The sequence below is a fragment of the Boleophthalmus pectinirostris genome, unplaced genomic scaffold (genome assembly GCF_026225935.1).
Source record: "Boleophthalmus pectinirostris isolate CB_2022bp ecotype Guang Dong unplaced genomic scaffold, ASM2622593v1 HiC_scaffold_16, whole genome shotgun sequence".
Taxonomy (NCBI): Eukaryota; Metazoa; Chordata; class Actinopteri; order Gobiiformes; family Gobiidae; genus Boleophthalmus; species Boleophthalmus pectinirostris.
The window spans coordinates 8,009,455-8,025,772 of record NW_026571095.1 but is presented as its reverse complement, the minus strand read 5'-3'; the positions used below and the strand labels follow the sequence as shown (position 1 = coordinate 8,025,772).

At 38.1% G+C, this 16,318-nt stretch overlaps 2 protein-coding genes across 2 annotated transcripts in view; one reads left to right on the top strand and one right to left on the bottom strand.

Annotated features, from left to right (window-relative positions):
- The first annotated feature begins 1,645 nt into the window (after positions 1-1,645).
- On the top strand, positions 1,646-2,539 carry LOC110157823 (myeloid-associated differentiation marker homolog). Its single transcript, XM_020922215.2, has one exon. It carries the CDS (start codon positions 1,646-1,648, stop codon positions 2,537-2,539), a length of 894 nt encoding a protein of 297 aa, XP_020777874.2.
- An 11,388-nt stretch (positions 2,540-13,927) lies between these two features.
- Positions 13,928-16,318, bottom strand: part of nfatc4 (nuclear factor of activated T cells 4) — a 32,648-nt gene continuing 30,257 nt past the window's right edge. Inside the window, exon 15 of the mRNA XM_055152103.1 lies at positions 13,928-14,153. Coding sequence (XP_055008078.1) covers positions 14,086-14,153 — 68 coding nt within the window. The 3' untranslated portion in view covers positions 13,928-14,085. The remainder of the gene's footprint in view (positions 14,154-16,318) is intronic.

Genomic DNA, 16,318 nt, shown 5'->3' with positions numbered 1-16,318 from the left:
TAAATGTGTTTTGAGCTTTAACGGAAGATAATGCCATTACCTTACATTTCATTCACCACTGACACTCATATAATGTTGTTTCTCGCTAATTAAGTTCAAAAGGCTCTGGTGTTATCTGCATTACCAGGGGTTCTCAAACTTACTGAGGCCAAGAACCCCCTATAGGTCTCCATGATGTTTAGAACCAAATATACAATGATAATTTCACAATGTTTGTAATTGTAAAGTATATCATAAGATATTGTAGTAAGCAATGATCCAAGTAATCACAGGTTTGAGAGACCACCAACACGTGGCTCAAGGACCCCCTCTTTGAGAACCACTGCGCATGTTAAGGATCTTTTTTTTATTCTGAGACTCACGGACTGACAAAAACTATGACAACAAAATATATCAGACAATAAAATTAAAGCAGACCTATTATTACAATTCACATTTTTAGATCTTTTAACCATCTTATAATTATTTCCTCTCAACATTTACACACCTGAAGTTAGTGATCTGTGCTTTTGAGTACTTCTTAATCACTTATTTACAAAATCAGACTTATTTCTTTTATCAAGGTCCATCAAATAATTTTCTCTATGGAAATGTTTCACAGTATGGCGGTAAACCTTTCTATCATCAACCCAAAGTATGCTACACAGGTCTCCAGAACAGTTGATAGTCAAGGTCAGTTAAATACAACCAATTAATGAACCTGTCCAGGGACTACAGGTGGAAATTAGCACTGATGCTACAACCTGATGTACAATGCATCTCTCCTGTTAAGGTAAAATGCAAAAATTGTGCGCTGTCCCTGTCTCAAATAAATAAATAAATAAATCATAGAGACCAAACCAGGCCAAGTTACAAGTCAGATCTGTGCATAGGGAACCCTGCTCACAATCAATTGTCTGTTTTTCTAGGTAATTCTGAGCAATAAAACCACCTGTAATTGAATAAATAAGGTAGAGCCGTTTAATGTCATACTGTGGAACATTCCTAGCCAGGCTGATGCCACCTAGTGCATCTACTCAATTTAATTTCTCTCCAGCGATTAGGTTAGGAATCAGAATACACTAGACTGTTCGGAAAAACCCTGGAAGTGCAAGTTCGGGCACCAGCCAATCAGCGAAGAGCCATATATTCTGTGTTGGCAACAATTCCCGAGATCGAGGATTTAAAGCGGGAACAAAGAGAATGTTTGGTGAATTTTATCCAAGGGAAAGACATTATTGCCCTTCTTCCAGCGTGATTTGGGAAAAGCTTAATATACCAGTTCGCCCCATTAGAGGCGCATTATATACATCACAACCAATTAGTAGCAATTGGTTAAATGAAAAAAAGTACCCCCTACTGTCAAGCGAAAGAATCCTAATGCTGTAAAGTCAGATGTTTTTTATGAAGTGAAACCGGCTGATGAATCTGGCTAGAACATTCCAGGCAGAGCAATGACATATCCATAGAAACAAGCAGGTTATGGACCCCCAATCAAAATGTTATATAATGCATAAGTCGTAGATCAAATTTGCAAAAATGTGCAAAGAGATTATACTGTTACTATGTAATAGATACAAACACAATAGGTCTTCTTTAACCCATCTTATATCTACTTTCTATTTCCAGATCTTTCTTCAAACATTTGGACCTTCTGAACATCACCATGGCGATCTCCTTTCAGTCCTCTCCTCTGCTCTGGACCCGTGTGGCCGCTCTCGTCTTCACCTGCATCACTTTCTCCGTCGCGGTTCACGGGGGCTGGCTCTACTACGGCACAGGGGACTGGTGCATCTTCTGCTGGGCCTTTAGCTTCGCCGGGACCCTCCTCATCCTCCTGGTGGAACTTTTCGGCGTCCAATCTCACGTTCTCATTTCTTGGAAGAACTTCCCGATCACTTTCGCTTGCTATGCCGCTCTCCTCTGCCTCTCCGCCTCCATTATCTTCCCCATGGACTACCTCAAGGGCACCACCATATTCGCATTAAGTGAGACCAACGGCTGCAGAATCATCTCAACTATTTTCTCGTGTTTCGCAACAATCGCGTACATGGTGGAAGTCCGTATCAGCAAAGCACGTCCGGGCATAGTCACTGGCTACATGGCTACAGCTCCCGGTCTTCTGAAGATTTGCCAAACCTTCAGTGCTGCCATAATTTTCTTTTTCATCAGTGACCCGATTTTGTACGACCGGTTTGAAGCTCTTTCCTATTGCATGGCGGTATATTGTTTTTGCTTCATCGTGTCTACTGGTATCATCATCGTGTGTGTTTGCGAGTGCACAGGGCGTCTCCCGTTCTCGTTCTCACGCTTTTTATGGGGGTACACTATTCTGTCTGTTCTCTTGTACCTCTCTGTGGTGATTCTGTGGATAATTTACAACTTTGACCCCAGAAATGGCGGAGAGAGAGAGCGGCCGAGCAGTTGCCGTTACGGGCCCGGTGTGTGTAGTTGGGATAAGAGGATGGCGGTGGCTGTACTCACGGTCTTAAACTTTGTTCTGTACGTGGCCGATCTGATCTACTCCGCTCGCGTATTTTTCGTCAGCTCCGAAAACTGAAATGTGTTAAAGCCGGGAGGACGCTTCATGGAGTATTGAACTAGTAGAAAATGGTGGAGGGAGTTCAACCATTTGTTTGGTTTAGTTTTGTTTTTCTTCATTGGATATTTTGCAGTGACAGCACGCTGAGGGGGTTCTGCGTGTGCACTAACAGTCAAAAGTTTGGACAAAAAAAAACAAAAGTACCATATTTTTTGGACTATATGTCGCACTTTTTTTTTCATGGTTTGGGTGTTTCCTGCAACTTATACTCCGGTGTGACTTATATATTAAAATGTTCACACTGACAGCCTCAGGAGGGCGCTCTATGCTTGTGTGCCAGTATCTGCTGCTCCTATCACACCACTGATACTTCACTCTACTGAGCATGTCTCCTGCAGAAAGAGCCTCTGTTCTCTCTGTATCATGTCAGTCGATCGCACCATTACTTCTGTACCACTGGAAATTTAAGGGACTTCAGTGACATCAATATAAAAAAAAACAGCTTTTTTTTTTTACCCTTATGCTTTATTGATTTGCTGCCTTCGCACAATTGAAGTCTACTGAAATGGCTTTTACTTCACAGCTGTCCAGGATCATGAACCAAATACCAATACCAAAAGAATTTCTTAAACCAGTCACTGTTTTGAACCTTTTTTTAATCTAAAATAAGTTTGAGGACACAAATCATCTCTCCCACTGTGGTTCCAACTAAGTCAATTCTTTATGGTCAGATTGCATTAAAACAGACAGAGCAGTGCCCCCAGTTAGCATCAACCCCCAAGGAATGTTGATGTCGTCAGCTGCAAAGTATCATATCATAAGAGTTTTACAGTGATATATGTGATAAAATGCTTGAAAATGATCACTTTTGATGACTATTTGTCAGGCAGACAGACATTTTTTTTGTCTTTCGGGATATGTTGAGGGTGACATTTGACAGTAGAAAGGCAGCAAAAATTTCTGCTAGTTTCCCCTATGTGTCAGGATACACCATGCAAAATGTTTGGATTATTTGACCAGTTATTTGACTATTTATCCAGTTGCAGTACCTTAATATTTACAGTTACATAATTTCGCCAAAAGCTTTTCCTAAAAAGGGTGTTTTTTTGGGCTCTGAGACCAAACAGGGCAGAGTTGGGGGTGGTCCCTATCAACTTGTAATGGCCCAAGATATAACATAACAGGAAATATTACTGAAAAATGGTAGCAAAAAACATCCTGGGGAGTGGACTGGCTCCCAGCTTAACATTAAAACCAAAAATGGAACCAACAGTCATTCCCAGTCTACTCAGAACTGTGTACATTACTCTTTTCATTTTAACCCCTTACAATTTTTTGTATGGTAACACCCAATAGTTTTACCCACAGGTGTCAGAATTACTGTAAGTATATCTGCTAGGTATTTATACACTTTGGAGCACACATAAAAAAATATTTTTCTCATCCTAGCCTACATTTTTTTGTTAAAATTAAAGGCCCTATATAAACAAATTGGTCGCTTGTGAGCTTTAAGTCACGCTATAAACTTCCCCTGGAGTTGTGTTTTGTTTCATTCACACATGTTCGAGTAATCCTTTATTATTAGTCTGTCTACATCTCCAAAGTTCAAAATGCTCTGTTCCACCTTGTTCTACATTTCACTTTTAGTTCAGAAGAGACTGGCAACTCCATGGCTGAAATTACCCCAATGATTCTAGTGAAGGTGTGTTTTCTCAACTCAGCCTAAATCTGCAGGGTTTTGTGTTAAACGTGTGATTGAAACAAAACACAACTCCAGGTCTGCTTTGGATGAAGAAACAACATTAGAAATCAGAAAATTACTTCCCACAGCAGCTGAAAGCCATTACTGACATCATAACACGGAGCTAATGAAGTGTGGGGATTTCCTGTTAAATTATTACAGGAACAAATTTTAATCTTATTTGGTTGAAACAATCAGGGAGGTGTCAAAGCTATAGACCAGTAAGTGAACCACGCCTCATTCAGTTTTATATGAAGTTTGCGCCCAGCTTTGGAATGTTAATGTATTCAGTAGTGTTGTAGTCAAGACCGCACTAATCGAGACCAAGACCAGTCCAAGGCCACAAGGACAAGACCAAGACCTCTGAGGGTCGAGACCGAGACAAGACCAAGACTTTTAAGGCTGAGACCGAGACAAGACCAAAACTTTTAAAGGTTGAGACAGAAACGAGACCAAAACAAGACCAAGACCTCTGAGAGTCAAGACCGAGACAAGACCAAGACTTTTAAAGGTTGAGACAGAAACGAGACCGAGATGAGGCCGAGACCACAGCCAAGGAGACCAAAACAAGATCATCTCTGACATTTCCTATATTTCTTTGTATTTTATAATTATTTTGGCACATTTATATCCGTGTTTTTATAAATATATCTCCCTTCTATCGGATTAATGTTAATTTAAGTTTAAAATAGGTCAAGCATACTGTACTGCACTAAAACACTCTGCGTCCCTTTTTTGGACCCTCACCCACAGTTTGAGAACCCCTTCTTTAATTCCACTTCCACTGGCACTTTACAGAAAACAACTTCGAAGTTGATCAAGTGGGTTTTTTCAAGTTCATAACATTTACACTTACATTATCTTACTGGTTTTGCAGTGATATTTAGCAGCCTCTGCACATTTAACGGCTGTAATGAAATATAATAGCACTTGTCAAGTGTCTTGAGTCAAGACTGAGACAAGACCGAGTCCAAATGCACTCAAGTCTGAGACGAGACCAACACTGTAAAAATGCGATCTTGAGGAAGGTCTCGAGACCAAGACCGGGCGCAAGTACCACAGCACTAGTATTCAAAATAAAAAATGCTAAAAGTTAAATGTGCACTATGTAACCTTTTGGTTGTGGATTCATCATCTGCTTGTTGCTATGGATATGTCATTGCTCTGCCTGGAATGTTCCACAGTACGACATTAAATAGCTTTACTTTACATTTATTCAATTACAGGTAGTTTTATAGCTCAAAAATACCTAGAAAAACAGACATTGTGACTGTAGGTGTAGTTGCCTCTCCACAGATCTAACCTGTAACTTAGTCCGGTTTGGTCTCCATGAAGATAGAAAGGCTTAATACCACACTGTTAACATTCCATAGAAAGAAACATCTCCATGGCGAAAACATTTAACAAATTTTCTACCACAAAGTTACACAGCGCATCTTAATGGTTAGATTATGGTTATGGTACAGACAATTTTAACCTGCACAAAAATAATAACAGCACTTAGTAATTAGTTCCCTAATGTTGCGTGAATGTGAAGACTAAAATGAAGATGAAATATAAAAATGGCAGCTTATTTTATGTTTAATTTTGTTGCATTTTTACATGTTATAACTACTGACTTACTATAAGAGAGTGGGTTCTGTTGTCGTGGCAAATGTGGCAGCCATATTGTGAGAGGCGGAAACGCAAAATTCTGATTCACAATTATAAAATAAAAAGAGAAAAATACATAGACCAAAGAGTTTAAATTGGTATATAATGGTGTATTTTTGGTCCTAATAATGTAGAGAGCTACTGGTGTCACCCAAGAAACACTGCACTAGTCTATAAGTTTTGCACAATTAAGTGATTAGAACAAGGGCATTAGACAAAAGTAAAAACACAAAAAAGCCCAATTATTAAAGTATATTAAAGTAAAGGGAAACTTATAATTAAAAGGTCACACTCCCTTAGATTGTATGAGTTCTTGAACAGAATTTTCCATTGAAAACATGGCTGCCGGAAATGGACGTTCCCTCTCTCTAGTCCACTATTATATCTTATTTATTTACTTTATTTATCTATGTATTTATTTTCATTGAGATTTTCAAGAGAGACCTGGAAAAGGTAGCAGCCAACACTGGATGATTATATAATTAAGTACTAAGTTATATCTTGCCACAAAGACGTACGGTACAATCAGAATAATGAATCGGATTTATTTAAAAATTTGTATTCTTTAAAACTTGAACAATTTGCAGCAGGTTTATGCTTTATTCTAGCTTTGTGTGCCAGTTCAAAATGTGTAACAACTACAATAAATGTATATGAGAAATGATGCCTGTATAATAAGATGTAAGGTTCATGTGTGTTTTTATTCAATGTAACAAATTTCAAAAACATTTTTTATTTCATTTTTCAAATTATGTTACACATGTTTTTTGTTTTTACACAGAATAATCTCATATAGAAATCTCCTCTCATGCTGAATTGTTATAAGCATTTAGAACATGCTGCAAACAAATAGTTAAAATTGATTAAAAATTGTAATTAAACAAATCATGGTAATAAAGCTGTAAACATTTACTCAATCTAAATTCCACTTGCTTGTCGACATGGAAAGTTAATTGAATTGCCTTGCTTAAAATGTCCCACGTTATGGCATTAACTTAACAACTTGGCACTGTGGTGTTACCGGTTTGTCTCCATGTGGCATCGTGGCCGCCCTTTCACCAGAAAAGTTACACAGTGCACCTTTAATATTCTGAATTCAAAGCTCATTTAAAGATTTAGAGCTCATACTGTTTTAGTCCTAAACATTTTCACTTTTGTTCTTGCAAGTCACAATCAGCGAATCTAAAATATGTTGTTTCAGTGTTTAAATAAAACATTTGGTGTTGTACATTTACCTCTGTGTGATGGTTCTATTCCTGCGTGGTGTCGATCTGTTCTTTGTGAGTTTTGTGGCTCTCCAGTTTACTCCAGAAGTGAAGAAGAGTCCTAATAATGTAGAGAGCTCACCTAAAAACACTGCACTAGAGTATTAGCATTAGATAAAAGTAAAAACACAAAAAAGCCCAATTATTAAAGTATATAAAAAAAAAGGGAAACTTACAATTAAAAGGTCACGCTCCCTATAACAATGTTTCCCAAAGTTTTCTTCTGGGGACCTATTTTATAAAAGTCACAATCTTTTGCGACCCAAGTCAAGAGACATTATTCGTAAATCTCAAAATAATGGTGTGTTTGGACATTATTGAACATTAATGAGGATATTTTATATTTTATTGACTGAGTGATCGTGTCTGGGAACAATTAGTAGTCATTGAAGCAGCAATAAAAGGATCCATAAGTCGCTTATTTGGACATTAAATGTAGCCTATTTCCTTTTCTTTTCAACATTCAATGGAACCAGCGATATTGGAACAATATAGTCAATAAGATAATTACAAAAAGATTAGAAATTATACAAAACATCTGTTAACATTTCTACATTTCTATTAAGATAGATGGGCCTGTCTGCCTTTTTGTTGAACATTCCAGTCTGGGCGCAGGAGGAAAGCGCAACACGAATATCAGTGTCAGAACTGTATGATGCAGATCTACATGCAGATCTTGACAATGCGACCCCCCCCCCCAAAAAAATCTCTTGCAACCACCTGAAGGTCACGATCCAGTCTCTGGGAAACAATGCCCTATAGGCCCCACTGACACTTACAGGAAGACGTCTGGAATCATGCGGGTGACAACTTCCGGTGTAGTTCCTGACACTGGGCCAGTGATAAAACCATGGATTCAAGCAGCAGCGTCTTCACAACCTGCCAAAGCTTTTCCTGGTGATCACATTTTTGCTGTTACTCACAGGCAGCTGGTTGGAACTGTTGATCTACCGAACAAAACGAAACATTACAATGGCATCTTTTTTATACAATACACAAATTAATTAGCAGTTTATAAAAGGAAAAAAGAAAGAACACAATAACACTTAGATAAAGAAAACTGGGCCATTTTCTCAGTTTTCCCAGATTTAGAAAGAGTAAAGGAGTATAGAGCTCACATTACAATCAGCATGCATTTCGCTAATGAAACTACTGCACGTCGCATCAGGTTTGTGAAGTTGTAGAATATTGTTTTCTATCATGTTTTTGTATATTTATAGAATTGTCGTATGGGAGCATGGTTGGCGTAGGCTTGTGGGTGGAGCTTTGGACTGAATCTTACAGCTAACCATAAATAATTTGAATAGGGCCCAGGAGAGATCGCTAAATTACTCAAACATGCATGGATGATGTCTAAAAAGAGGGAACAGTGTTATAGCATGAAAGAAAGCAAAAAACTTAGACTTTGCATAATACCAGTTTCTTTAAATGAGAAAAAGACGGGGTTTAAAAAGAGAGAGGGATTAAAAAAAGGGATTGCAGTAATGTATCAGTGAAGAGAGAGAGCGATGCAGTTTAGAGAGACAGACAAGAAGTAATGGAGGGAGGTGAAGAAAGAAATTGGGGGAGAAATATAAACGAAAATGGAGGGCTTGTTGGGGGGGTTGTTTCAGCGCTATAGCTTACAAAGAGAGAGGGAGGGATGTAGAGAGGAAAAAAGGGAGGAGAGAGGGAGGAGGGGTGTAGACAGATGGAGAGAGAGAGGGAGAAAGAGAGAGGGAGGGAGCAGAGAGGTTTAGTGAAAAATAAACAGTGTGAATACATTGACATCTGCTTCTCTCAGTCTATGTATACTGTACGTCCATGTTAGTTCTGTCCTTCACCACCATCAAACACACTCCTCCCCCTCTCCTTCACTCACTCTCCTCCTCTTTTTCACTCCCCCTCCTCCACTCCTCTGAAGTACTGCAGAGAGAGACCACCATAGGAGCCCCCTCACATATGGAACTGCAGCAGAAATGTTTAAACTTCTGAGACCAAAGTGCCATTTCTGCCCCTACTCATGAGTTTCAGCTATAGGGGACATTTTGAGGACCATTCAAGATGTTAGTAATATTTTGTTTTGAATTGGTAATTGCCATGGTAACAGTGCTAATTTTTCATCACTCTGAAACTGAAACACAGACACAGCCAACTTAAACGCACAAAAGTTGTTTACTCAGTAATTGCTAAATTAAACTAAATTCCAATTACTGTATTTTTTGGACTATAAGTCACACTTTTTTCAATGGTTTGGGTGTTTCCTGCGACTTGTACGCCACTGCGACTTATATAGCATAATTTTCACACTCACAGCAGCGAGAGGTTCTAGTCTTGTGTGTGAGTATCTGCTGCTCCTGTTCCTCCTGTACCACTGTCACTTCACTCTACTGCACATGTCTCCTGCAGAAAGAGCCTCTGTCCTGTCTGTATCATGTCAGTCGATCGCACCATTACTTCTTTACCACTGAACAATTTAAACAAACTTATAAGGACAACTGAGAAGACTGAACACAAATGCCCCCAAAAAGAAAATCAGATTTTGCAGATTACATGCTGCAAGTCGTGAAATCTGCAGCTGAAAACAGTAATCGAGCAGCAGAAAGAAAGTTTGGAGTCAGTGACAAAATTGTGACACCGGGAGAGTGCAGCATGAAACTTTCCTGGAAGTCATTGGATGGATGGACAAAGCCTGGACTTCAGTGACACCAAAACCATCCTGTCGGGATTCAGAAAGGCCGGAATAATTCTAACTGGAACTGATGCTGAGTCTGACGACAGCGACACAGAAGAGGAAGAGGTGCTCTGTTTACCTCTGGAGGTCGCGGAGTTGCTCAGAAGTGACATCGAGAATGAAGAATTCAATGGATTTAGTGATTTGGAGTGAGATGGAGAGTTTGTGAGATGAGGGCTTGAAAATACTTGTGCTGAATATTTAAAAGGAGCAATTATATACATATACAAAAGTATACTTAAAATTTCAGCAACTAAAATTCAGAATAAATATATTTCAATAATCTTTTTTCAGAGTTAAAAAAAATCAAAGTGAGAAATTCCACAAGATTTAAAATTCAAAATCTGATGGAACAAATTATGTTCCATACACTGTCTGCTTGTCTTCATGGGAATGTCGTAGCAGTGTCTAGAATGTTCCACAGTACAGATCAAACCTGTCTATCACAAAGGAGACAAGCAGATGACAGCATTATGCTACGTTACAGTTCAGATCTGTGGAGAGGCGCCTCTATTCACAGAAGGAATTGTTGTATTTTTGAGAAGCAGAAACACCCATAATGAATAAATGCCAGATGAATGTGTTTAATGTCATACTATGGAACATTTCAGGGAAAGCAATAAAATCTCCATGGAAACAAGCAGGTGGTGTATCTATAGACTGTTCCCCCCTATACCGCTGATATTGGCATTAACACCATTGTTGCGTCCTTGGGCAAGACACTTCCCCCATCTTGCCAATAACTAGACGTGTTAGTTTGATTGGAGGGCAGGGAACTCCAGGGAACTTGTAAAAATGAAGGTGGAAAAGTGTTTTATGAATAGTCGTATTGTCCGTGTACTATTTGGTTTTTTAATGGTATTTTTCCAAAGTTTTTTTTGAGGAAACATTTTAAGATTCCCAGTTTGACCAATTCTATGACTTTTAATTGTAGCTGTAGATGGAATAGTAGCAGCAGTTGTAATAATTATAACATAGTAGTAGCAGAAGTAGTAGTAGTAGTGCCCAAAATAGCCATGAGTTAGTCATTTCTTCTGGGACCCCACTTACTTTCTTGTTGAGGGGTAAAATCTCATATCTGTCCTCACTGGTGGTCTGGAGGATCTGAACCAGACTCAGGAGGTTTCAGAGTCTAAACCTGGGACTGTCAATCATCCGGGGGCTTTTGAGAGGTTTCTGGCGCCCTCTACTGGTTCAAAGTTTTTTTTACTTCTCCAGATAAAACTGAATATTTCACAAATTGTGGCATTTTCAAAAGTCTAAAGGTGCATTTTGTAACTTTTCTGATGTAGTCCCTGTCCTGCCTTGTCTCCAGGGAGATCTTATTGCTCTGCCTGGAATTTTCCACAGTATAGCATTAAACTTTTGCCTGGGATCCAGAATACACACTTCTTCAATTTGTTGTAAATATCCAACTGTATAAAAATATAGAGATTATATCATTCTGGATTTGGATCTGTACATTGTATAAAATAAACAAAACAAATACTCAAAATGTGTTTTTTTATTTTTTTTTTACATTTAAGCCAAATGACATAGATTTGATTTAGACAAATTTACTGATCCACAATGGCCCATATTACGCTTTTTTCTGATCTATGTTTATGTTGTTTCCTCATCAAAATTGTGATGTCATGTGGTAATACAGGAAGTGCTCCACTGTTTTTAAACTCCATCCACCTTCACTAGAATTGTTTGAATGATTTCAGCCCTGGAATTGCAAATCTCTACTTAACTAAAGGTAAAAGGTGAAGGTTTAAAAAAAAAAACAAAAAACACTTCATGACATCACAAGGTGGAAAAGAGCATTTTGTGCTTTGGACTAATAAACCAGGATTACTCAAGCGTGTTAATGAAACAAAACACAACTCCAGATTTGTTTTTGAGAAGGATACTACACTATAAGAGCCCATTTTGTGTGATATAGGATGTGAATGTTTGTAATTTGTTTCCACCCCAGAATAAATGTAACTTAAAGGTGAATTGTGTAATTTTTCTGCTGGAGGGTCGGTTAAACACTTTACTCCATGGAGATGTTATTGCTTCATCTGGAATGTTTCACAGTATGGCATTAAACCTTTCTATATACATGGAGACCAAAACAGACCAAGTTACAGGTCAGATCTGAGGAGAGGCAACCACCTGTAATTGAATAAATGTAAAGTAGATCAGTTTAATGTTAGCCAGGCTGGTGCCACCTAGTATCACTCAATTTAATTTCTCTCCAGCGACAAGGTCAGGTCATGCAACTAAGCGCATTAGCCAATCAGCTGTGAGCTGTGAAGCCATGACGTCAAACTCAAGCGTCTGTTTGGGTCCTTTTTGTGGTACAACACAACAGTAAACAAAGGGGTCGAGATGGATGTAGACGAAGTCATACATTCTGTGTGGACAACGATTCCCAAAATCGAGGATTTAAAGCCGGAACAAAGAGAATGTTTGGTGAATTTTATCAAGAGGAAAGACATTATTGTCCTTCTTCCTACGGGATTTGGTGCATTACAAATGTCATGACCAAACAGCAGCGACTGGTTAAATAAAGTACTGTTGAGCGAACGAATCCTAATGCTGCGAGATCAGACAGTTTCGACGAAGTGAAACCGGTTGATGAATCAGGCTAGTTTAATGTCACACTGTGGAACATTCCAGGCTGATCAATGACATCTCCATAGAAACAAGCAGGTAACGGACCCCCAACCAAACGGTTACACAGTACACTCACCACATCTGGCTATAGGAACCATACAGTGTTCTCATTCACACTTAATTTTTTTTTTTACCTCACGTGAACTTTTCCATTCTTTCATGGGTCGACGTGGAGGAAAGTCGTTGTCAGTGACGAATTACAACTTCAGAAACCATTAAAAAACCTTTACACGTTTTACACCAGGGCTCTGCTGCTGCCAGAACATCAGTACGGGTCCATCCCTGGTTTGTCTCAGTCTCTCCGTCCAAACACGCCCTTATAAGGACATGCCGCTCCATATGTTCGGCCGTAAAGCTGTCAGGGGCACGGTGAAGGCAGGTTTAGCGTCTTCACTTTTCACTCCGGAGCTTTTAAACGGTTATCTATCAAAACAAGAGGAAGGCTTCAGGATCTTAAAGAGAGCGTATTAAGTAAAATCGACTCTTCAGAGATTTGAGAAGGTAGAGAAGCTAAAAGTTGTATTCAAGTAAGGTTACTTCAAAATAATATTGTGCAAAGTAGTGCTCCAATAAATTACTGAAGAGTTAAAAAGTATTTGGGAAAAGTATAACTCAAGTAAAAGTAACTTAAAGGTTCTATATTGCACAAAATGGACTCTTGTGAGCGTTAAGTCATGTTATAATGTTGATACCTCCTCAAAAACAGACTTGGAGTTGTCTTTTACTTCATTCACACATGTTTGGGTAATCCTGCATTATAAGTCTTGAATCAACAAAGCTCAAAATGTTCTGTTGCACTTTGTTATGTCATTTAGTAGTAGTTTTCTGTGTTTCTGCAAGTGAACAGCTCCTTTTTCCTTTAGTTCAGTAAAGATTGGAAATCCCAGACTGAAATCATCCATACAGTTCTAATAAACGTGTGTGGAGTTTAAAAACACAGTGGAGCACTTCCAGTATTACCACATGACATCACAAGGTGGAACAGTTTTTTCCATTTGAGAGAAGAACTCAGCCTAAATGTGGAAAAAAAAGATTAATAACACATTTTTATGAGCGTTCATGGTCCTGCTTAGGAGTTTGATCTTTAACAAAAACAACTGAAAAGCTGTCGGCTAAAGCTGGATAGCCTGTGAGTGTAAATTTAAGTGCGAGAGTCTTGCTTAACAGCACAAATCAGCTCACCTGTTGTAGTTTCATATCCAGTCAATTTTCAAGTCTAATTTGAGACAGAGCAGTGACTAAATTTAGCATCACACCCCCAGAGAATGATATTAGCTGCAAAGTATCAGTTGTTTAACTAATATAATGGGGTCTTATATTTGAACCCTCAGAAAACATGTTCTGAGAATCAATATTTGAGTTATGCGAAAAAAAGAAACAACACTAAATACTTTAATACATAATTTATCTTCCAAATGTGTTAAAAATACTTTAAAAACATTGTTCTTGGTGGTTTCATTACATTATTTTTTACAATCAAAACATTTTAGCCCAATGCGGTTTAAATCCATGTGCCTCAGGTTTACTCTGATGTTTGAGTCCAGGTTCAGTTTTGCTGGTTTTCCATTTGTGTCGAATGGTATGAGTGTAAGTCCTCTCCAATCAGCTCCGTCACTGTGAAGGAAGCAAAAAAGAATTATTATGGATCAATACCAGCAAAACAATATGCTTCAATAACGTGTAATATATTAAGTATTATGTTGCACGGTAACATTTCCATACTAAAGAATAGACTCAAATCAAATCAAATTACACTTTATTTATAAAGCACTTTTCATACAAAATGCAACACAAAGTGCTCGGTACTCAATACTCATTCTGATGCTATGATAATAATAAAAAACCTGCTTTATTTAGACAATAGAATGTGATTTTCAACAGTAAATCGTAGTATTTTCATTTCTATTCCCATGTGGCCTTATTCCTCAGTGGTCCAGGTCTAAACCAGGTCTAAACCAGTTCTAAACCAGTTCTAAACCAGGTCTAAACCAGGTCTAAACCAGTTCTAAACCAGTTCTAAACCAGGTCTAAACCAGGTCTAAACCAGGTCTAAACCAGGTCTAAACCAGGTCTAAACCAGGTCCATGAGCGTATACTAGTTCATGTGCTCTTAAAATTGTTCTAATACAGCTCAAGATCATTCTAAAGACATTCAGGAAAGCTTCATTTCTCTCCTGTCAATGGAACTTTTTCAGTATCGATACCTTCTCAAATGAGTATCTAGTTTCGATACTAGTTTTAGTATTGATTAGAATCTTATTTTCGATACCTTTGACAGCTCTTTAAAGTATTAAAGTTTAGAAATCACTTATAAAAACACTCAAAGACAATACATTTAAAGGGAGCTACAAGCTTTTAACTAGGCCATAATTCAGTTTTTTTAATTTAATTTAAACATCTACACTTGACAACATTTTATCTAAATCAGTATTAAATGGTCAAATTTTTATATAGTGCTTTTCCACCTTCAAGTCACTCAAAGCGTTTTGCAACAAGGAACCGCTGACACATTCACACACACATTTACACATCACTGTAAGCAGAGAGTGAGGGCTGGGTGGGTTAAGTGTCATGCCCAAGCACACAACAACAGCATTCATCTGTGGGAGCTGGAATCAAACCACCAACCTTCTGATCAGTGGACAAACGCTCTTACCAACTGAGCTACTGTCGCCCCACTGAGCTATTATAATTTGTATCTGGTTGGTTCAATCTAGCCTCAAAGTTGCCTTTAAATTTGCAATCAGCATCATTCATCCACTCGACTCAGATTTGGTGCGATGCTATTTCTGCAGTCACAGCTGTCTTGGGGCAGACTGACTGACGCTGCCAAATCCTACATGTATCACTGATTATTATCTTTCTATTTGATTTTTACTGTACTGTACTGTATTTAGATTTATATAATTATGTCTTATTTGACACCTGTCTCTTACTATCTTTCTTGCTACTTATTCGGAATTTATTATTACCATTTATATTTTTTACCCATTGTTATTTTATTATATTGTGATGAGTGAGCTTCTGTGTCCAAATAATTTCCCTTGTGCATCAATAATGTTTGTTTAAGTCTAAGTCTAAGATTAAGAAAATAAAATTGATGAACGAAGTAAGTACAGAGCAGTCGGTGTGTACTAGTGCCAATGAAAACGAGACATCTTCAATACAAGAGAATAAAGAATACTCAAACATGCACAAAACACGATAAATACTACTAATTTGAGAGGGTAAATCAAAAGAAAAATAACCGTGACAGAGTAAAAAGATCTGAAAAGTCGATTTTGCATAACGGGCCTTCTTTCATAAAGGTACAATGTGTAACATTTCATTTGAGGGTCTGTCACCTTCATGTTTCTGTGGATATGTCATTGCTCTGCTTTGAATGTTCCACAGTGTGACATTAAACAGCTCTACTTTACATTTATTTAATTACAGGTGGTTTTATCATTCTGACTGTGAGCGGGGTTGCCTCTCCACAGATGTGACCTGTAACTTGGTCTTGTTTGGTCTTCATGAAGCTAGAAAGGTTTAATGTTATACTGCAAAACATTCCAGAAAAAGAAAACGAACCCTCCCCCAGAAGTTACACAACGCACCTTTATGCCTCATTTAGAACTTCTAACACTTCTAGCTGCATTTATATATAGTTGCTAGGGGTGTAACGATATCCAATTCTCTTGATACAATACTTTTACGATATTGCGATATTTTAGGAAGGCTAACAAAATTGTGAATATGCTACTTTTGTCTTGTCATAATCCAAATAATTAAAATTTAAA

Coding starts and splice junctions, on each gene's coding strand:
- LOC110157823 (XM_020922215.2), top strand. CDS start 1,646: ATGGCGATCTCCTTTCAGTCCTCTCCTCTGCTCTGGACCCGTGTGGCC.